Here is a 23,376-nt window from a genome sequence, read left to right on the forward strand (position 1 = left end):
CTCAGCATCCATTGCCAAAACGTATTACTTCTATAACTTTGCTTCTGCAGCTTTGCAATAGATGGCAGCAGAGGCAAATGGTGGTGCAGATGGTAGGCCATAAGTGTCATCAGTAAGCTCAGGCATTTGTAAACAGAACAACATCAAAATATTAGTCAATTTGTGATTGCACCATAAAGTCATTCTTGAGTAAATATGTCATCCTATGAGCCCAGTTGTAGTCATTTGTGGGAAGTTTAAATTTTCTGCTTTAACTTGAATAAATCTGCAGCTGAGGCTTATAAAATGCTAGGTAAGACCTATGGCGAGGCACCTGTTAGTGAAAGAAAGTGTAGATAATGGTTTCAATGCTTAAAGAATCGTGATCTTGGCATGGGTGACTGACATGGCAGTGGAAGACAGAAGGTTTTCACAGCTACTAAAACTGATGGAAACAATTACAGAGGTTCATTACTAAGAGCAGTTGATGCATCTTAGCTGAGCACTGAAAGACAAACAGCCACAGTACAGCATTAGAAATGAAAAGGTGATTCGCAACATGTCAAAGCTTGATCTCATGTAACAAAACTAGTCAGAACATACTTGTAAACATTGAAATGAGAAGTCCTACCCCTACCCGTCATATTCTCTAGAAATTGTTCCCTCTGACTACCATCTTTTTAGACTGACGGTACTGAGCCTGGATGACAAGCACTTCCAGTCATGAACAAGTGCAAAATTTGATTGATTTCTCGATCTCCACAAAAGACACCCAGTTCTTCAGCTGCGGGATTTTTATATTGCCTAAAAGCTGGGAGAAAGTAGTGGCAAGCAATGGCTCATAAATTTCTATGAGTTCTCCACAATAAAGCCTCAAACTTTAAAAAAAATGGTGGAAGTGAAGGTGTAGACCTAATAGTTACATGCAAATAAAAAGAAAAGAAATGTTTTAAATGACTTCTCAACCCATCTTTTACTATTATTTAATATAACTTTACTTTGCATGATCTTTAGTATATATTTAAGATGTTTCAAGACATCTGTTCAAAACTTGTTCAGATTCGTGACAAAATGTTAGTTAGAAAAAATTGTTGTGTCTCCATATAAATGTGTTATATCATCTCAGGACAAAGTATGCCCAGATGAAGGGGCACATCACCTTGGAACATCCATAATATCTCAACACTTTGCCAGAAAATGAGGAGTATGACACTTGTTAAAACACCATGGTGTTTTAAGACCTTCACTTGGTTGGAGAGAAAAGAAGTTAGAACCATGGTAAAAAAATAAATTAAAAGATAAACAAACCTGAAAAACTGCTAAAATCGCTCAACACTGGGGTGAGGCTACTGGAGCTAACAGCGTACCTGTAGGAGCCTATGTAGATTATGCAACAATACATTTAAAGCAGTTGGATAATGTACAGGTCATTCCCATTTTCAAAGTCGTTCATGGACAGACAGACATCTACAATTATACTCCACAACTGCCACACTGTCCCACAGTTGAAATAAATTTGTGACCATTCATGCAGCTGTTCTGCGTATAAATTCACTATCCATAGTTTTTTTTTTGTATGAGTACCACACGCTTGGATAGTACTCCTGAACGGACCACATGAGTATTTTGTAATCCGTCTCCTTTGTAGGCTTATTCCATTTTCCTTGTATCCTACCAACAAAATGAAGTCTGCCACCTGCATTACATGCTGCGCCTGTGTGATCATTCCATCCAAAACATGGACAGCAAACATTCCAACCCATTTGCATGGGATAGGCCTGAAGTTGCTCCTACATCTGTCAATGATTCTTGAGTCGAGATAACATACTGCATCCTCTCTGCAAGATATCTTCATTCTTATCATAAACTTCACTCGATACCTCCATATGAACATACCTTCAGTCATGAGCGTGTGTGTGCTTCTAAAACAAATGCTTTCCAGGATACAAGGAACGCTGCATCTATGTGACTCCCATGGCCTATGGCTTTCATAATGCTGTGAGAAAAACACGAGTTGGGTTTTACATAATCGTTGTTGTCGACATCCATGCTGGTTAACATGGAGCAGATAGTTCTGTTTGAGATACCTCATCATGTTTAAGTGTAGAATATGCTCTAAAATTCTACAAACAATGGATGACAAGGATATATCACGGTAGTTTTTTAAATCATTTCTGCTAGTTTCCTGTAGGCATGTGTGACCTGTACTTTCTTCCAGCTGCTGGGCACAGTTTTTTGGCTGAGAGATCTGTGTTACAATATAATTAAAAGATGGGCCCACTCAGCCACAAATTCTACATAGAAACTGACAGGGCTTCAGTTGTCCTTCATTTGACATCACTCTGTCTGTAGCCCTACACTTTGTCTTACACCTACTATGCAGTAGTCTGTATTTCTTTGTAAATTTCTTTACAGTGACACTATACCGTGGAGGGGTGCCTCCATCATCTGCGTGGTCAGCTATTCTTTTAAACTAAGAACACAGTTCTCCCACATGCCCGTGTCCACAGCTAAATGCTAAAGTTCATAATTGAGATATGACATTACTGCCTCTTTATTTAGTTTGCAGAATGTATAACACTTTTTATTTGCTGTAGTTCCCCTTTGTACTTTGGTAATCTTTGTTGTTCTAGCTGCATCATATCGACTGACACCAGTTTCGGTGTGGACATCCTGGAAGAAGTCAGAGCTATTTGTTTACATTACATCTAATATTTTTTAATTATGAGTGGGCTCTCGATACTTCCCTGGTATTTTTGAGAGAGGGCATTTAGCGTAGTTTTTCTGGATGTCTTGCCATGTCTGCCACTTACAGAACTGTAAATTATACTAATCGATTGTTGGATGATTAAAGTTTTCTCCAATATTGACAGTATGATAGGGGAAAATACAGGCTAGTAAACGTAAGTTTTCTCTGAATTGTTTAGTTCACATCTGGGAATGAGTCCGGTGGTTGATAGAAAGATGCAGTTTAAAGTTTCTGCCCAGTCTTGATACTGAGTGTAGCCCAAAGAATCTTGCATTCAGCATCGGTTTTGATCTCAGTGGATTTAAGTTTGTTGCCTACTGCAACAGATACACCATGTCCATTTCCCATTTTCCTTTACTTTCAATATACACTTACCTTTTCTTGAAAAATATAACTGCTTCAACATCAGGTTTTAATCAGTTTCCTATACATAGTATTATGTGAGCTTCAGTGCTTTTTAGGAGTGCTCCAAACCCTGGCACTTTGTTGCGGATGTTTAAGCAGTTTCTGACCAAGCATTTAATAAGTTACTGGAAATGGGGGGGGGGGGGGGGGGCACGTTACTTAGAATCTTATAAAGGTACTTCTAGGTCTCCAATAGCAGTAGTTATTTTGACTGGATGGAGAATCAGACAACAGGGACCATATGTTCTAGCATGTCACAATCTGCAATGGGTTTCACCCTGTCCCTTCAGTGCCTGCTGGAAAAGTCTCTTCAGTGTTTTGAATGAGACTTTTATGTGTGCTCACTGTAGGCACATTGTGATCCTTCCCATTCCTTGCTTCCATTTCATTTTTCACTGTAGGCACATCATGATCCTTCCCATCCCTTACTGCCATTATTCAGCAAAACTTTTAACTACTTTTAAGTAGTAGACCTCTACCCTTTTGCATTTGCCTCCCCATGACACAGGACATATCAGATTTCCTAATAGGTGAAGTGTCTCATTGGTTTAGTTTGATTTTCAGTGGAAGACAGAACCTTGTACTTGTTAGCTGAGGTTAGGAGATTGGTGTAATATTCTGACTTATCTCTGTATAGGTCCCCTATACCTATCATTGACAAGCCACTCACTATAATTGAACAAGTGGTGATGGCTCCAGTACTTCCTGTAGAGTAGACAGTTCCACCGGAAAGGCTAGTAATTGAGGTAGTTTTGGTATTTCTGGTACACGTCTCTCTGTATCCCCAAAAACATACACGTTCACAGCAAACTTCCAATCACATGACAGTAGTATGTTCTATATTCCCAGTTGCTTACAAACTTCAACTGACCCATCCCTTCCCAAGAATGGTGTTCACAGTTGGGCTGCATTGTGCAATTTTTTACAGAGCAGTAAACAAATAACTGTAATCTGATCTTATTGATTGATTCTCTTTTAATTTCTGGATCTGTTACACTACATATGTTAAGAATTCCCTTCAGGGACTGAAGTGGTTATCACTTAACAAACACCTAACAGAGAGATATCTGTCATGACAGCAGAAAAATCTGGGGTAAAAGTTTTTGATTCTCTTAAACTATTGGGTGGGAGATTCATTTAATAAACTTAAAAATAGCAAAAAATTAGAATAAATGAAAACATTATACACTCATGTTGAAAGCGAAAACTGAGTGTCACACTTACTGCCAGATTAAAACTGTGTGCCAGACAGGGACTAAAACCTGGGACATTTGCCTTTCATGGGCAATTTTTTTGCCAGTTGAGCTACCGAAGCACATCTCCACAATTCCAAACCCACCCTCTCACAGCTTTACTTCCACCAGTACCTCATCTGCTATCTTCCAAACCTGCAGGGCCAGGACTTCTGGAAGAAAGGATATTGCAGTTACATGGCTTATCCACAGCAACATCCCCCAGGCTGTGACTAAGCCATGTCTCTGCAATACCATTTCCTCTAGGTGTGCTAATCATGCAAGTTTTGCTGGGGAACTTCAGTGAAGTTTGGAAGGAGCAGATGAAGTACTGGCAGAAATACAGCTGTGGGGCTGGGTCATGAGTCATGCAAGGGGAGTGCAATTAGTAGAGCAGTTGCCTCTGAAAGGTAAAGGTCACCAGTTCGAGTACCAGTCTGGCACACACTTTTAATCTGCCAGGAAGTGTCACACCTGTGCACACTCCGTGGCAAAGTGACAAAATTAATTCTAAATGGAACACTGTGTGATAGCTGTAATATACATAATAGTAAGTGTAATTCACAAATTTTGACTTACTAAAAATGTATTACCCATAACATCTGTAACTTCAAAATTCTCAGAAATACACTTTCATTTGTGTCAATATACATTGAAATTTGGAGTGACTGATTTGTTGAAAATGTATAATACAACTAATGCTACGGCATGAAATACATTTTTGGTGGCATTCAACATTCAAAAATACACAGTACATCACAATACGCACTAGGGAAAGTATATCCCAATAAAACAAAGAAAACTGTGGAGCAAAACATAGCATGTCTTCCATATGAGGTGAGTAACAATGTTATACTTAATTATTGGCCTATATTATGCATGACAGTCCATTGCAGAATTATGGAATGCTTTTCATGGTTGTGTGTTATGACTGTTTTGGAGCTCTGAGATGTAGGACAAACTTGTAATTGCGCTCAGCATCTTGTAAGAAGAAACACACAACACATAATTTCATAAAGGCGGTTGAGAGAATTATACGATGTGAAAGTAACTTTGTGAATACCTCAAGGGTGTGTTACAGAGCTGTTACTGTTCGCAGTACGTGTAAATTATATTGTGGATAACACTGGAAGTCCTGCAAGACTTTCTGCACATGATGATGTACACAGGGAACTTCCAATGCCAGAAAACTGGAGTGAAAGGCAGAGGACTGACACTCTTTGTGAGGACTGGTAGTTAAACTCTAGCATAAACAAATGTAACTATTGTGTTTAAAGTGTTAGAAAGGGCAGCTGTTATTCATTTAAGTGTTTGGCAGACAATCACTGGAATCAGTAACAAATGTGAAATACGTAGGAATATACACCCAGAGTAATCCAAGTAGGAGTGACTACTTAAAAACAGCTATAGGAAAAGCAGATGCCAGCCAAGTTGGTGGAATGTTAAGGAAGATTCTTAAATATTGCTCGTCTGACTCCGGTGCTTACCAAATAGGATTAATAAAGATGATTCAAAGAACTAAATATCATACAGACACTCATCAGATGCCAGTGGTACACACTTAGAGAGAGAGAGAGAGAGAGAGAGAGAGAGAGAGAGAGAGAGAGAGAGAAAGTGCATCACAGGGAGAGAGATATTATTGCACTTCCAAGAAGAGTGAAGCATCTTTTTACTTCCTCTTACATGTATCACACGAAGTGGCCATTATAGTGAAATCAGAGGTTTATCAATTGTTGATCTTCCTGCACACCATTTGCAGATGATGTGGGAAAATTATCTTCCTTCACACACTGTAAAATCACTTGCAAAGTATAGATTTTGAGGTTGTTAACTAGTCTGACCACTGTATTTCAGTTTTTCTTGGCACCTGCAGTTTTAGTTCCCATCTTCCCTGGTCATCAGTAGTTACCACAATTCTTCATGCTATGTTTATCTGCCTACTTCTTGTGGTAGTCATTTTTCACTTATTTCTTTTATAATGTTTTCCATGTATGTCAGCATTTATTCCTTGTGTCATCTAATTTTTTAAACTTTCTCCATAGCGGCATATTTCAAATAGCTCTGATAAGTTTGTTCAGGTGTTCTTGCATCTTTAATACCTTCATGTTTCCTACCCACACCATATATGTCCAAGGTGCAAAACATCAATACCCTCTTCTTAATTCCAAGAACATACAGGCATCATGAGATTTATTTTGATGGAGAAATTGTTCTTAATCTGTATGTCACTTCATTTGTGTAATTTTATTTTTTAGATAATCAAACTCATGCATAGCTAATACTGTATTGCACTTAATTCTGATGTATAATTGTTTATATTCTTGGGATTAGTTTTGTCTTTGTTCCATGTATTATTATGTGAAATTCTGTTATAATGAGGAGACTACCCAGCCATCAGATTTGTTATTTTTGTGTTACTATATGTAAAGTTGAGAACTCGAATATCAATGTATCAAAGCATGTTGATGCAACTCTCAAAAATTCTTGAGAAAATAAACTTTGAAGTTTACAGAGAAATTTCAATTTACTAAAATTGGATGATTTTCATGGAGGGCTGCATGGTCCTCTCTCTCTCTCTCTCTCTCTCCTTTCTTTCTTTCTGTCTGTCTTTCCTTTACAATGTGATTACATACATCATCTAAATGAAGGGGTCGGAGAGATATAGTAATAAGCCACACTTCTGTCGAACATGAGATATTCACGCTATGACATTCTTAACAATGCCCTCCTCATCTTGGATTGAAGAAGTTCCATCTTTCTCCAACAGGAGGCAGATGATGACATAGCGTAGTTCTGTACTCCGCCACCTGGTGTCTTTTTATGAGATACATAGTCACAAGCCACATCAAAATGACCGAATGCTCACATACATCTGAAGGTGCTTTACACGTTCTAGGTGTATATGGTAGTGATAGTAATGTAAATGAGGATTCTGATCCCTTTAACAGTGATGGTGATGAGTCTTGGTGTCCATCAAGCAACAGTATTAGCTCAGAAGATGTTTCGGTAACCATACAAAAATATTTTTTACAGGTGATCGTCGTTCAAGGGCTTGAGACTTTGTTTCGCGTAACATTGCTCTTACAGTTGATCATCATCTTTTATGATAATGAGAAACCTTTAGACCCTAATTTTAATGACCACTGATTGCGGTAATACTATAGTTTTCATGGCTACAAACATGTAAGAATATTTTTTATTTCACTGCCATTTCAGTGGCATATAATGACGTGTGTGGCTTGTGACTATATCTCATGGAAGTTCTGTGACTATTTTTCTATTCATATTACAGCTTGAAATAAGTATAGCAAATGAAATATCATCCCAGAAACCAAGCTCTTCAAGAAAAAGAAAGCGTAATATTGATGCGTGGAAAAAAATTAAGGCCAAACCTGGACGTAACAGGGGTCTGCAGTATGTGTCTTCTAAAACCAACAAGACTGTTCAGGCAGCATCTTTGGGAAGTCCCTGTAGTTGTTCAAATAAGTGCTATGTGAAACTACTTGGAGAAGAAGAAAATATTTTCCACTCATTATGGGACATAAAATGCCCTTAATACTTACCTAATGTGTTCTATGACAGTGGTACCTGTTCAACATGTGATGCCTTTCTAACAGCAACAAGTAACCCAGAATATGGCTAAAGAGAATGTGAAGAGCACCATGTAGTAGCAATAGTCATGCAACAAACGTTTCCCACACCAAAAGTAACAGTTGGTCTGGCATTCTACAAGAGAAAAATATGGGCGTAAAACTACGCTATCCACGATTGTGGGTCAAATGGGAGTACGTGTTTCAGTGGAGTGAGAAGGACTGAGGAAATGGTTCAGATGAAGTCGGGAACTCTCTATCAAAATACTTGGAGATAACTAACACTCAAACCTAAAATCTCCACATAATCACAGATAACTGTAAGGGCCAGGCAAAGAATTAGCTTCTTATTGTCCTGGAAAGGACTCTCATTACCACCAAAAGATTTGAATCTGTGCAGCATTATTTCCCCATGGTAGGTCAAGCTAGACTTCCTTGCGATCGTGATTCTGGTCGCATTAAAATTTACGCAAGAAACAGATGTCCAATAGTATACATGCCAGATGATGGGCAGAAGTTGTCCAAAAAATTTCGTTGTGATGAAAATGCACAGACAAGACTTCAGAAGCTTGGGTGATTGATCATTAATCTCGATACCCACTCTATTCATATCTGGAGATCCCATTCGGTTGGAGTGTAAAGATCCCTTCACACTCCCAAGTGTGAAGCACTGCTACTCAGAATAGGAAACTTCACGTCAGTGGATATACGTAGCAAGAGGAAAGGAAGACCTGCTGAACCAGATATATTTCAGCTGCCAATAAAATACAGAAAGCCAATTCAAATTAATCAGAAAAACATTGATGACATACTGTCTTTTGGTCATGTGCTGGAAATAATGTGAACGCTTGTGAACGATGATGATGTAGAACAACTTCCTTTATTTCACATTTACGATGTAAAACAAATTATTAGACTGACTTATCTGTTATGTATGTGTGTGTATGTGAAAGTGCAAAAATGGTTAAAAACTACTAGTTGTTATGTAATTTTCAGAACAAAACCTTTAAAACATATTTTGTGTTCTAAATTATTTTCAGGGAGACACAGTCATTAGCCATTTTCGATGACATCATAATTAAAATGACTCTTAAATTAATATTGCTCAACAGGAAGCAGATCATCTATTTTACACAAGGTTTGCAGTGTATTAAAGTATAATTAAAAGCAAAAAGGAAGTGTCTATTTGGTCTTCATCATTTTTATACTTGAACTTTAAAGTTGCTGTATCTCAAAACTAGTTGAATGTGGCTTATGACTATATCTCCCACCTCTTGAAATATAAAATTTGTCAAATTTGTGCTAATTAACTCATGTCTAATAATTTTTTTAATGAAAAATGCATGTCATGTTATTTCTAAAAACTGTAATTTTGCACGTGATATGTATTTAGAAACAAGAAGAGATTCGTTTTTAGTAAAAAAAAAAAAAAAAAAAGTGATTAGACATATGTTAATTAGTGTATATTTTATGAATTTTAAACAATGGAAAATCCAGGATGGAATATAACAATACTAGAGAAGGAAAGTTGCTACTCACCATATAGCAGAGATGGTGAGTCGCGATAGGCACAACAAAAAGATTCACACAGTTATAGCTTTTGGCCATTAAGGCCTTTGTCAGCAGTATACACACACACACACACACACACACACACACACACACACACACACAAACGCATTGCAAGTTTCGCGTGTGTGTGTGTGTGTGTGTGTGTGTGTGTGTGTGTGTGTGTGTGTGTGTGTACTGCTGACAAAGGCCTTAATGGCCAAAAGCTATAACTGTGTGAATCTTTTTGTTGTGCCTATTGCGACTCAGCATCTCCGCTATATGGTGAGTAGCAACTTTCCTTCTCTGGTATTGTTTTATGATTCTATATTTAAATAATGTAGGAATTTAAACTGAAACAAGAAGAGGACCAGAAAGCAAGATTCAACAGTGATCCATTGATTACATGTTACCTTCTTCGATGCCATCAAGTTGGCCATGCAGCCTGTTGTGAAAATTTTCATAGTTTTAGTGAACTAAAGTTCCTCACAAAACTTCAATGTTGATTTTCTCAAGAATTTTTGAGAGTTGCACCAACATACTATAGTAGATTGGTATTTGAATCCTGAACTTCACATACCCAAATATAAAAAATTACAAAAATTTGATTTCAGAGTGGTCCCCTTGTAAGCTCTGGTAAGGATGATCAGCAAAACAGTTTCTGGGTTCTTAGCTTGCAGTGATAAAAATTGTTGCTCATAATCAAGAAGAGCTTTCTTCCCATTTTGTGATTGTCACTATGCTTATTGCTTTATCAAGTGCTGGGGGAAACTTCATTGAACATTATAGATATTCTGTACTAAAGCATTTCAAATGTTTGTAATTTTACTGTCACACATTTCTCCATCCCCTGACATTATACACGACAACTGGAACTTCTTTGCCCCTCACAGCAAATTTCAAATTGGCATTTTCACAGCTGCAACCCCCCCCCCCCCCCCTTACACACACACACACACACACACACACACACACACACACACACACACACACACACACACCAATTTTAATTACAGTGCTTTAAATTGGACGTGTTTGTTCTACTACACAGAAAGAAGAACAGGAGTTGAGTAAAATAGCAACTGGCATTGGAAAAGTGTTCCTGCAGAATGTAAGAGAACGTGAAAAACTGAGGCAATGGAAGATGGCTCATTTGGATCCTCGCAATGCGTCGAGAACGCCGTCTGCTGCTCGAGAACCAACGTATCGATTGAGATATGAATCACCAGTTAATGCATGTAAGTATTGAATTTATTGTGATAGCAAAGGTTTTGGGGTGGAAACAATAAACAAAAATGAGAAAGGCAACCATTAACTTCTATCTAGATGGTGTGTGGCATGTAAAAATATCTAATAGCTCAGAGCGCTCTCTCTCTCTCTCTCTCTCTCTCTCTCTCTCTCTCTCTCTCTCACACACACACACACACACACACACACACACACACACACACACACACACACACACACACACACACACACACACACACACCAGTCACCAAGGCTGTGGCAATGTTCACTGTTTACGTATAGTTGCCACCAGGCTACAAGAGCGATGATAAGAAAGATACTTGGAAACGGCAAGGTGTACTAGACAATCAGGAGATAAGGAGGTAGTGGGTGCTGTGGTAGAAGGAAGGATAGATGGAAGTAGAAAATTGAGGAATCAAGAGGTGACATTTATGAAACAAAGGTGGGTGGGCAGATCAAGTAAGGGGAGGGAGGTCCAAGGATTGGGTAGCGGAGTGGTGTGGAAAATGACATGAGAGGGGGAAATGTGGTTAAGGTGATTATTTGAGGTAGAGGCCTTGGTAATTATAAGAATAAAGTGTATGCTGAAGGTAGAGATCTCACCACCTACATAATTCAGAGAAGCTGATGCCGTAGGGAGGCATCCTGGTAGCTGTCTTTGTAGCTATTGGTGGTATGGTGCACAACATTTTTAACAACTTGAAGGTAAAGTTAACCATATATTGGCAGTGTTCATTCATGTTACTTGTGGTCCACACTAGAATACTTCTTTCATATGCCATTTCTTGACATATTCTCAGAGGAAGTATTTGAGGTGAGTGAGGATGTCACTGGACAATGTACCAGACCACCCAGGCCGATCCATTGTTGACAATACGTTGCATTCAGGTTTCAATGTACATTAAGGCTCTGATGTGATGGGGCCCCCATCCTGCTGAAACCATGTAACAGAACATGTCACAGCAGGTATGTGTGCGTTGTCCAGTAGCATGTTTTCTCACTGTCCTTCCTTTCTTGTGTTTTGTGTTGTCACTGCTGTGCCCCGAAAGCACTTCTGACCATTCATTGATATGTCTTTTACCATTGTGTAGGTGCAATCTGTCTCTCCTGAAAGTCTGTAATCACTGTGCTGAAACACCCTGTAGATTTATTTATCCCTGCAGTGGAGCTTGTTAAAGAACTGTGGTTCAGAAAAATAGTTGACCGTGCACTTGATAGATGTGTACTTAGTATAACAGTTCATGATTGGAGGGACACTCACTGGTATACAGTCACTGTAAATTAACTGAGACTACAGCGTAACAGATTAAAACAAATCACAAGTCTGCAAAATTATGAAAAGGAAAGTGGCTACTGACCACATAGCGGAGGTGCTGAGGCGCAGATAGGTACAATAAAAAGACTGTCATAAATAAAGCTTTTGGTCAGTAAGGCCTTCATCAAAAATAGATCACACACACACACACACACACACACACACACACGACTGTAGTCTCAGGCAGCTGAAGCCACACTTCAACCACTGTGGCTTTGGTTGCCTGAGACGGCAGTTGTGTGCGTGAGTTGCGTTTGCATGAGTGTGTGTGTGTGTCTGTCGTCTATTTCTGATGAAGGTCTTACTGGCCGAAAGCTTTATTTGTGACAGTCTTTTTGTTGTACCTATCTGCGACTCAGCATCTCTGCCGTATATTGATCAGCAACTTTCCTTTCCATAATATTGTTACAAATCACAAGTCTTAGATATAGGAAGATGCTGATGTAAGATGCTTCACTGTCAAGAGGAGTTTGCATGAAGCCTTCAACAGCCACCCTATAGCAGAGTATTATTGAAAGGTCTGTTGCAAAACGAAAAGAAATTTGGTAGTATGTGAAGGCTGTTAATGTTACAAAGTTAGTGTCTTGACATTCATAGACAAGACAACGATGAACTTGAGGGTAGCAAAGCAAAAGCAAAAACACTGATTTCCATTTTCAAATGTTTGTTTACAAATTAAAATCCAGTTGTAGAGCCCTAATTTAATTCTCACAACACCTTAAAGATTAATGATACAAATATTGTTATCAGTGGTGTTGAGAAACAGCCAAAACGACTAAAATTGAACAAAGCACCAGAGTCTTATGGAATCTGTATCAGATTCTCTACTGGATTTGTGGCTAAGTTAGCAGCTCTCTTAACTATAACCTGCTGTAGAATAAAATATTGTGGCAGTAGTCGAAGAAAGCACAGGTTACACCTGTCTGCAAGAAAGGTGGAACACATGATCCACAAAAGTACTGTCTGATCAAACATAATGAGGTATTTCAAACAGCATGATCTCCGTGCTAACCAGCATGGATTCCAAAAACGTTATGTGCAAGGTTCATCTTGCATCTTTTTTGCAAAATTCACTTAGATTTTTTGTGAAATTCGCATCTGTTTTTATGTTTATGAATGATTAGATGCACAAATATAAAGGTTGTCATGCTACACGAGTGGAGACAAACAAAGCCTTAGTTCTTTGAAATTGACTGTTAAAAAAAAAAAAAAGTGCTGATGGGGAACTTTTTGGCTGAAATGTTTGCTTTTGCACAAACTTCAACATGTTTTTTTTATTTATTTATTTATTTTTTTTCTGAAATGGCCTTTATTTTCTTCGTATGGTTGCATTTAAGATTTCAGTATATGATTGCTCTGTTAAAGAGTAGTGGCATTTTCCTACCAGTGAACTGAATGTGTTTGTGATTTAAGGTGCTCCTCAACATTCTTTGTCTTTTCCTGCCCAAATTAATGCCTACAAAATCTGTGGAATATTAATTTCTGCCTTCCGTGAGCATTCATAGGTAGACCCAAGCTTGACAAAGCAACCATTAGAACTGACAAGGCATTTAGTGTGGAAGTAGAACTGAAAGTAATTCTATTTGAATGTGTGAGGAAGAATTTTGGCCCATTTGGAAAATGTGAAAAATTTTGTTTTCCAGTCACTATAGTACGGAGGTTGAACACTATTTAATAGTAGTAGCTGGCTGCAATCATAAACAGACTAGAATTTTGACTACCCAAGGGGAAAGGAGTGGTGCCTGCCTCTTGCAGGGTAGCAGCCTACACCTATGTTCTGCAAAAGCATAACTGACGCATTGTCACAGGGATCACCAATCTCTTCCGGTGTTTTAAGGGTCATAATTGAAATTTGTGATGGACCAAGATTAGTTGCTTCATTCCTTTCAAAATAAGAAAAGAAAACAATGAGCAATGCGTAACACAAAGCATTCAGGAATGGCTATTGTGAAGGTTGGCAGAATATTGTTAACAATGTAGTTCACCCCCAACCTCTTAACAGTATTCAGTGCAACCACCATTTGAAATACCTGCCACCTAATTTGCCATGTTAAATGAGTCTATGTTATACCAACTGTATAACTTAAGCTATGAAAAATACATATGCATTTATTTGTTATAAAATGCTAGGTCCCACGGCTGAGTATTACATTGCATATTGCATTATGCGACATTTATCTTAAACAAATCACTCAACCACACACAATTGGCATGGCACCAAAGCATCGAGCAAATTGATACATTGCATTTGTGCACTTATTGTTTTGCAAGCAGGTTCTGACACACATTATCTTTCCAAATTGAGCTCTTCCAGGTGATGTTCAATACCAGTAACTGAAATTTGGTTACGTTTTCGATATTAATAAGCCAAAAATAAAGGTATTGCAAACTATATGTGATAAAATACTTCCTCTGCTTACTATTCGCTCTGCAAAAGTGTCTGTTAGGCAACTTCACATTTTTTAATTTTGAGGCAGAATTCGCACCTATCTCGCATTTATCACAAAATGTGAATTTTTCTGGTCCTTAATCGTGTGGAATTCAACTGGCACCTTTAACACTTGATATTGTGAAAGCAGTGGATCAAGACGGTAGGTAGATGCAGTATTTATCGATTTGTGAAAAGCATTTGACTGAGAACCATATCTCACAGAGATATTAAAGAAACTAAACTGCCAGACACTTAAAGATGACACACTATCCTGAGTCAGCGTATTTACAAAGTATCAAGAAGCAGCTTTAATTTGACTACTGTCTTGACTGGTAATTTGTATGGCCCAACCTTATACATCTCCGTGAGAGGAAGAGCAGAATCGAATACTTGCTAGGTGATACATCAAAGTCATTCTTTGCCATATACATATGTAGTCTAGGCATAGTTTGACCTCTCTTCTGCAGGCGACCAGGAATGGTGTCACTCACTGAATATATGCTCATGTATGTGCTAGTTGGACATGCAACAAGAGAGGTGTGACGCCTCAATAACATTGGATGTAAGAGGAGAGACAAAAAAGTTGTCACTGCTGGAAGAGTTGAGAGAGTACTGCCCTTCTTTGTCAGAAGAATAAATGCAGGATAGATTCAGTGACACAGCAGGAGGGTAAGAAATAGATGGGGGAGGACTCAAAAAATACCAGGGTAGTGTCAGAGACCACCGCCCACAGATATCTGCAGAACAAGCAATGGTGGTCTCACCACCTTAGTAGCGTGAAAAAACTGTACCACTGAAAAAATGTGTGAACGAGTCCCAATTTACCGTGGAGGGAGTAAAGCAGAAATAAACATCTTATCCATAAAATCTAAACATTAGGTTCCTACCAAATATTAAACTTACATCTAAGAGCAAAGTGAAAAACTTGAAATAATGTGTTCCAAGACAAAATAAATGCAAAGGCCACTAAATACTCATAAAACATAAAGAGGATAATACGAGAGTTGGAACTTCAATAGTGGCAACTATTTATTCACAACCGATACAAAAGAGTTACATGTTTGCACCTGTTACTGTCCTTCAGAGTAGTCACCAACGTTATGTAGAACCCATTGCCAGTGATGTAGAAGGTGTAGTGTACCGTTAGCAGAGCCTGTTCCTTTGATGGTGCAAATGGAGTGGTCTGCTACCTGTCAAATCTCTGGAACAGTTCTGAAGTGAATGCCACGAAGTGGTTCCTTCATCTTCGGAATCAAATCAGTCAAAGGGACTTAAGTCCGGGGAGTATGATGAATGGTGCAGTACTTTGCAGTCCGATTGACCGAACAGAGCAACCACAGCTTGCGCTGTATTTGCCCGCGCATTGTCGTGCAAAATGATGGGTGGGTTGTGCAGACATTGTCACCGCTTCTTTCACAAAGCTCGTCGCAGGTGATGCTCCAAAACCGAACAGTAATACTGTGCATTGACAGTCTACCATGGAGGAACGTAATGTGTTAGGATAACACCATCACAGTCGTACATGAGAATCACCATAACTTTAGATTGTTCCATTCGCACCATCAACAGAACAGGCTCTGGTAACGGTATACTATGCCTTCCACATTGCTGGCAGTGGGTTCTACACAATGCTGGTGACTACTTTGAAGGACAGTAATAGGTGCAAACGTGTAACTCTTTTTTATCAGTTGTGAAGAAACAGTTGCCACTATTTAAGTTCCAACCCTCGTATTTCTATAAACAATACGATAATGTTTCATCATAGTAATATATCAGAGGTATATGAATGATTTTTTTACAACACCACTTTCTGTGTAGTGCCATCACATAACATACTGACGAAAGTGTAAATCTTGGGTGATAAAGTTCATGTCACTCTAATGTAATGAATATTAATAAACTATCCTCAATTAATTGTGGCTCATAACTTAGCAATATTTGAGAAATGTTCACAGGCAAGTACAAAAGACAAGAAGAAACATGCATACATACCTCTAGTTATATTGATTCATAACTTCTAAGTGATCTCATGTGGAGTGTCTCTTTTGGTTCTCCCAGTAGCAAATAATACACATTGATGTGTAAAAAATCTGATAACTGTACTAGAGAAGGATATGTGGTATTGCACTGTTGTGTTTGTATTCCTCAAGTGATAACACACTCCACAAAAAAGGGAAATAAAATGCAAGTGAACACAGAAAAACTAAATTTATGGTATCTCTGATTGGTGTACTGAATGGACAACATAAATCATAAGCAGAGTGGTAAAGAATATAAAAGAATTTGCAGAATATTGCAATGATATGTTCAAAATGTGGCTCAACACAGCACAGGCACACATGTGGCATGTTTATAAGAATATCAAAATGTGGGAAAAGACAGATTGCTACTAACTGTAATGCAAATTTTTCCGGTCCTTAATCATGTGGAACTTGACTGTCACCTTTCACACTTGACATCCTGAAAGCAATAAAGACATCTTTTAAAGCTCAAAATAATGAGTTTAAAATTTTTGTAGATCACCAGTAATAAAACCCCGAGTTTACTTGTGCTCTGGACTTCGAATAAATATCCTGAAACTTGGTCATTTTTTAGTTTGTGTCACTGTGAAGTCTAATCATGTACTTCACAATGCTTTCCTGTGAATATAAATCTTGGAGGAGCTGGCTGGAGCTCAGTGAATGTATTTTATCTTGTACCATTGGCAAGCACTTGTCACTCAACTGACGAAATGCCATCACTTTCTGTCTCTAATGAAGTAACATCACATTCTTCTTCTTCACTTTCTGAGCCACTAAATTCAATGTGAAACTCAGGATCACTTTAGTCATCCGGTTTTTTATTATTTATTTATTTATTTTAGAAGATTCAGAATACAGAGTGGGCAGTTATCTTCATTCAGGTCATGAGATGGTTCAGATACGTGTAGCCTACATATGCGATAGAACAGACATTAACATTGCCTCGGTCATCCTCAAAACTGGCTGTGTGAGATAAGTTAAAACGTACTTCTGCATAGGGTTTCACTTACCCACAACAGCAGCAACAGTAACTTCTTATTAATGTGTATCTTGCTGTGCTATGGATGCAAACAGCAGTACATGTAGATGTACTTTTTGTAGGTACACTTGTTGTAGGTGAAAACTCTGCCCAATACACATCTTAAGAGGTAAAATTTATTGGACATGCATGTACAGATAATGCTGTCCACAGAAAAGAGCTTCCCTATTTTTCCCTTGTATTCTACATCTTAACCATCTCAACATGTTTCTAGCATGAGCAGTAAATAGCAAAAATTAACTTAAAAAAGTGACACTTAGAAAACATGTAGATAACTAATGCTGTTTGCATGCAGTATCTTTCCAGTTGTTCCTCTTACTAAGAAACAAAACATTGTGCCTAATGCAGTGTACCAGATAAGTGTTCTACCTATAAAATTAGGATTCTTAACAAGGAAGAATGAACCTCTATTTAATGACAGTGTCACATATAATTAATGTAGCCAGTAACCCCTGAACATTGTCCATTTAAAACTATAATTTACTGGTTGGAGAGTCAATATTTGCTCCTATTAATCAGAAGTTCAAGGGTACTTATCAAGTCACTGTGTGGTCTGGCACAATTGATGTCCATAGGTGAAGTGGGTCATTGGCTTGCGGCATCTGCATGGATACAGTGTTGACCCAGCTGTGGCTGCTGACTGCATGGCAGCAAAGAATAGATGTCCCCAGCATTGAAGCGAGCCAGAGCCCCTGTGCTGACCAAGTGGGCTCTGCAGACATATGAGTGGTAAATGGGCTGCACGGCCACAGGTGGCAGAAGATTGTGATGCCCAGGTTAGAAAGGCACGATGCTGGTCATTTTGGACCATGCAACTAGGTGGTAGCAGCTCAGCCTGTGGGCATGTAGCTTGAGTGTGAGGCTAGCCATATGGTCATTGATGAGACAATATCTGCAGGTGACTGTAATTTCCATGCCACTTGCGTGTGAACTGTGTTGACTACAATGCCCAGCATTGCAATACGACAGATGGGCAGCAAGCCCAGCCGTGTTAGCAGTAGATGGGTAACACTGGAATTCCACAGTGGCCATAGACAGCACGTTCAGATGCTTGGTGGGTCTGCAGGAGTGTCGCAAGCCAGTGGCCAGTTCCTGCAAGCAGGGCTAGTGTTGTATGGCGTTAGCAGTTCACTGTGGCTGAAGTCTGGATCACAAGAGCACATCAGCCCTGACTGGAAACGAGGGAGATGCATCTACACTCTCCCATCAGAGACTCTCCAAAATGACACGTGTGACTCACCTACCACATTACCTAATTGGTGGTGTGTGTATTCTAGTTTATTTAGCAGGGTGCTGGGTAAGATTGGGGGGGGGGGGGGTTGCTAATTTTAGCAACCAACAGAAAATGTGCTGTGATGCTACTAGCTCTGTGATTCTCAGGCAAGTATGCTCTGTAGAAACTGACACTGCAGCAGTGTTTGAAACACGTGGAAAACAGAGTCTGAAATAAATTTTTTTGAATAAAAATTCTAAATATTCCCAGACTAGCTAGCAGTCCTGTACAATATATTGAAAAGCGGGAGAGAGATAATTGATCCTTGGGGTAGCCCTGTGCTTGTCATTCTAGGCCTCATATAGCCATTTACACTTATTACCAGTTACCAGTGAGAAAGGAAGGGGATAAGTTCGCTCACAAAGCTACCAGGAATATTCTGCCTCCACATTTTGGCATCCAGCATTTGATAAGTTGACATTATTACACACATTGTTTATGTCAGTAAAAGGTGCAGTGATGTATCTGTTGCAAGTGAGACATGTTTGGATGTCGCTTATTAATTTTATTAGTGTTTCATTCATGCCATTTCTTCTCTGAAAACCAAAATTTGATTTGGGGAATAGGTTGTGGTCTTGTACTACCATTCATGCCTATGTTCCAACTTCCTTTCCTGCACTTCTTGCAAACAGTTCAGGAGCATTATTGCACTATATGATGTTGCTTCATTAAGTTCTTTACCGTATTTTCCTAATGACACTGTTCGCGATGTTTCCCATTTGTGGATATCAGTACTTTTGTGCCAAGTATTATAAAAAATATTCCAAAAATAATTCCTCCCTTTCTGCATTTAGGTAGAGAGCATGTGTTATTGTGTATTGTTAGTCCCAGCAGCATTGCTTCTCCCAAATAACAGGGCTCTGTCGAGTTCCACAACATTAAAGTATTTTTTTTAGGAAATGGTCTCCTTGCTCATCAGTATATGGTTCAACAGAGTCATCCACTAATTTGTTCAGAAGCACTACTGCACTTGTGTTGTCCCAGGTTCTATGTACACACTTCATTTTTTGCTCCAGATGGTTGAACTGGGTATGTCTTCGTAAAGTTGTTACAGAAGCTGATCCATGCAGTTTCTTCTTATTTTTGAATAGTCACTTTACTTTTGAATGCAGTCTATTGAAGTTTATGTAATTTTATGCTGAAATGTGCTTACTGTACAGTTTTTGTGCTTTCCTTTGTTCCAGCAATGCATTATTGCATTCCTCATCTCCCCATACTGTGTCGTAGTTTTTGGAACAAAGGTTTTATTATGTGGGATAGGTACCATTCATGATTCTCCAAAACAAGCAGTGAAATTCGTGTAGTCTGTCCTTGTCTCTCTACATTCTGAAAATGTTTGTCCTTCCTAAAAGCATAGTAGTGTACTTGTTCCAGTCTGCTTTCTGAATGTTCCACTTGTACCTTGCCCATATGACACCATGTATTGCCCCTGTGTCACATCTGAGAAATCTGAGCAGATGATCAGATCCAAGGGCTTCTGCGACTACCTCCTGTATGGAGTTTTATGTTAAACTCGGTGACACCAAACATACGTCTACAGCACTCAGTCATTGGTTTGTTGCAATTTTCCTTGTTGGGGAGCTGTCATTTAAAATGATTGAGTTATTTTCATCAACAATATCCACTATCATTTTGTAAACACTTGTTTTCTTTGTCTGAGCCCCAAGCTATGTTGAGCACTAAAACCACCTAATATTAGCTAAGGATGCACTACCAAATTAAAAAAAAAAGACAGACTCGGTTTCATTTAACAATACATCTGTTAATTTGTAATTTGTGGAATGGCACCAGACTGACAACAAAAGATGGTCTTCAGTGTGAGAGAGCGGTAGAAACTGACTGAGAAGAGTAGTTTCTTGTGACAAAAGTACAAGCCTGGGAGGAACAGTATAGATGTTAGCACATTGTGAGAATAATATTAAAACATTGTGAGGAAGAAAGTTTTTATCAAGGGAGATCTAACCTCTAACAATAGAACTTTCATCAAAGTAAAGCATGTAGAGAGGTTTAAGATCAGAGATTAATATATTTTTGCATCTTCTGACATTTAGAGGCTTGGAAGCTGAGCCTGAACTGAAAACAATCCCAAAAGTGACAGTTTGAGGTAAAATGAAAAGAAATAATGTATAGAAGCTGATTCAGCTGTAAATACAAATCTCAGCTTTTACTTTAATGTGACATACAGTGTGTTACTACTTTTAATCAAAGCTTTATGAAGAAAAGTGGTGTTCCAGCTGTGTATTACTTAGCAAAGTAATGCACTGAATCTTCACTTGGAAAGGATAGGTTTCAAATCCTCATCTGGCCATCCAATTTAGATTCTCTGTGGTCTGTCTAAACTGATCAAATAGAATGCTGAGACAGTTTGTTTGTAAAGGCTATAAACAATCTCTCTCTCCCCATCTTGATCCTATCAGATCATGTGCTCCATCTCTAGTGACATCATCATCAAAATGATGTTACTCACTCAGTCTCCTTTCTTATTAATGGGGAGTTCTTTGTGTTTTTGAGGGGTGTGAAAGTTAAAAGATTTATTAAAAAAACAAATGAAGATCTAAGGACATAACAAGTTCAGTAGGATTAATTTTGAAAGAACATTGAAGGAAGGGATTTTGTAAATGATGTGCATGTGTTTCTTATTTAAATAAATGAAATAAATCCTTTGTGACATTAAGGTGCCACATGATCCAGTTAATTGAGCCATCTTTTCCCTTGTCTTTCTTTGAAGCTCCATCAAGAAATGTGGACCATCCTAGACCATGGGAAGAAGAAGAATATATGGACCGCAGTTCCAGCTATCGGTCATCTGTGGGGAGATCAGTAGGCACTATTCCTAGTTACAATGGTAAGTGCGTGCATTGAACTTTGGTTGCTCATATGAAAATGTCTCATGTTTTAGTAATTCTAACAGATTTTTTATACAAAAATTTGGCAAATGTTGTCCACTTCACAGAAATCAACATGTTTCCTGAACTATTACTTTTGGGATGCAGTACAATTTGATGGTGCAATAGTTTCCATCTATTCAGCAAGGGGGTGGGGGATGACTTGTTGAATGGATACAGTTTTAAAGACTTTCTCAGCCTTCAAAATCTAATCCTCTATTGGTGTATTCCAACTAAGTTGCACTGTAGATATTTGAATTCTTTTATGGTGTAGAAAATTGTAAGTCTGGCAGAAAGCAAGAAAGAAAGGGCATGGGGTTTGTCAAAGAATAACAAGTGACATTGATGAGAATGGGGAAGGAGGAGACAGATGAAGTAACAGCAGAAATGTATGGAGAGAGAAAAATGGATGTGTTTGAGGAAAGCACAGAAGTAAGTTTAAGTGGAAAGTAAGAAAATTTCTCTTATAAGGTTTAAGGGGAAACATGGTGTAAAGCTGCATCAATTTAATTTAATTATCTAAATAAGAGAAGTAATATGTTGGTAATCTGTGGGTAAGTCCCAGCTATATAAAAGGACAGCAGCAACAATTAAAGTAAAATTACATGTGCATTTATAGGAACCTTTTAGTGTGAATTATTTATTACATTTAAAGTTCATTGTTGTACACAGTACTGGATCAGTTTCATGAAAATTGTCAAGTTACCTCTTGTTTTTCAAATATGCATAGCTGTCAATAACATAAGGGATTGTACTCATGCTTGTGATGTTTATTTAATATTTTGAAATGAATTGCATGGCTGTTTTAAAATAATTGATATCAAGAATCCAGAGCAATAGTTTTTGTATGGTTTTATCAAATTGAACTAATCTTGCATTCAGTTCGCCAGATGGCATGCATATCCATAGATTTCTTTAGAAAAGCACATCCTGGAGAAACGCGTCTTGGAGGTAAAGCCATTCTTTTTCTGCCATATGCGCAGTGAATTTAAACAGTGTACAGTTTCTCTTGCATGGCTGACTTTTAGGTTTACAGTTTATTTCTTTAGCTTGCTGTTTATTACTCTTGAAGCTTATTAGTAGATGTTATGTTGTTGTTCTTATTGTGAAATCTGTTTTCTACTTGAGCTAAGGTGACTACTGGCCAAACTTGTCTACCCATGGTTCAGCACTGTTTTCATTTGAAGCTTAATCAGATGTATTTGACAAAAGTGCAGAGCAGCCTGAACAACCATGGAAAAACGTAATACTCAAATATTATATGATCAACTTTACAAATTCAGAATGAAAGATAACTAGCCCCAAAATATTAATTACAGGATAATGATGTATACACAGGCATTAACTATGGTATTATGTGGTGGTGTCTTCAGACTAATGAAAATGGAAAAAAAAGGTCAAACCACTACTAGATGAGATAAAAACATTTCTTAGAGGAATGGGACAGAGGTGTAGCACAACAGGCAGAGCAGTTAATACAGTTTGGAGAAAATACAGAAAAGGAAATTTCCGCACAGACACATGTATTGAGTTAAATGGCTTGTTTTACTGGAGAATATGCATACCAGCTGTTTTGTTGTAATCATCTTTATTTCATGTTGTTCTTAAATGGCATGAACTCGTCTTCAGTGAAGCTTTCAATATATTGCAAATGAAAACTT

At 38.2% G+C, this 23,376-nt stretch overlaps 1 protein-coding gene across 6 annotated transcripts in view; it reads left to right on the forward strand.

Annotated features, from left to right (window-relative positions):
• LOC126473462 (actin-binding LIM protein 2) overlaps nucleotides 1–23,376 on the forward strand; it is a 361,677-nt gene that overhangs the window by 287,989 nt on the left and 50,312 nt on the right. For all 6 annotated transcript variants that reach the window (XM_050100530.1, XM_050100532.1, XM_050100531.1 and 3 more), the window contains 2 exons: nucleotides 10,555–10,741; nucleotides 21,559–21,675. In XM_050100530.1, coding sequence (XP_049956487.1) covers nucleotides 10,555–10,741; nucleotides 21,559–21,675 — 304 coding nt within the window. The remainder of the gene's footprint in view (nucleotides 1–10,554; nucleotides 10,742–21,558; nucleotides 21,676–23,376) is intronic.

This window comes from Schistocerca serialis, chromosome 4 (genome assembly GCF_023864345.2).
Source record: "Schistocerca serialis cubense isolate TAMUIC-IGC-003099 chromosome 4, iqSchSeri2.2, whole genome shotgun sequence".
NCBI lineage: Eukaryota > Metazoa > Arthropoda > Insecta > Orthoptera > Acrididae > Schistocerca > Schistocerca serialis.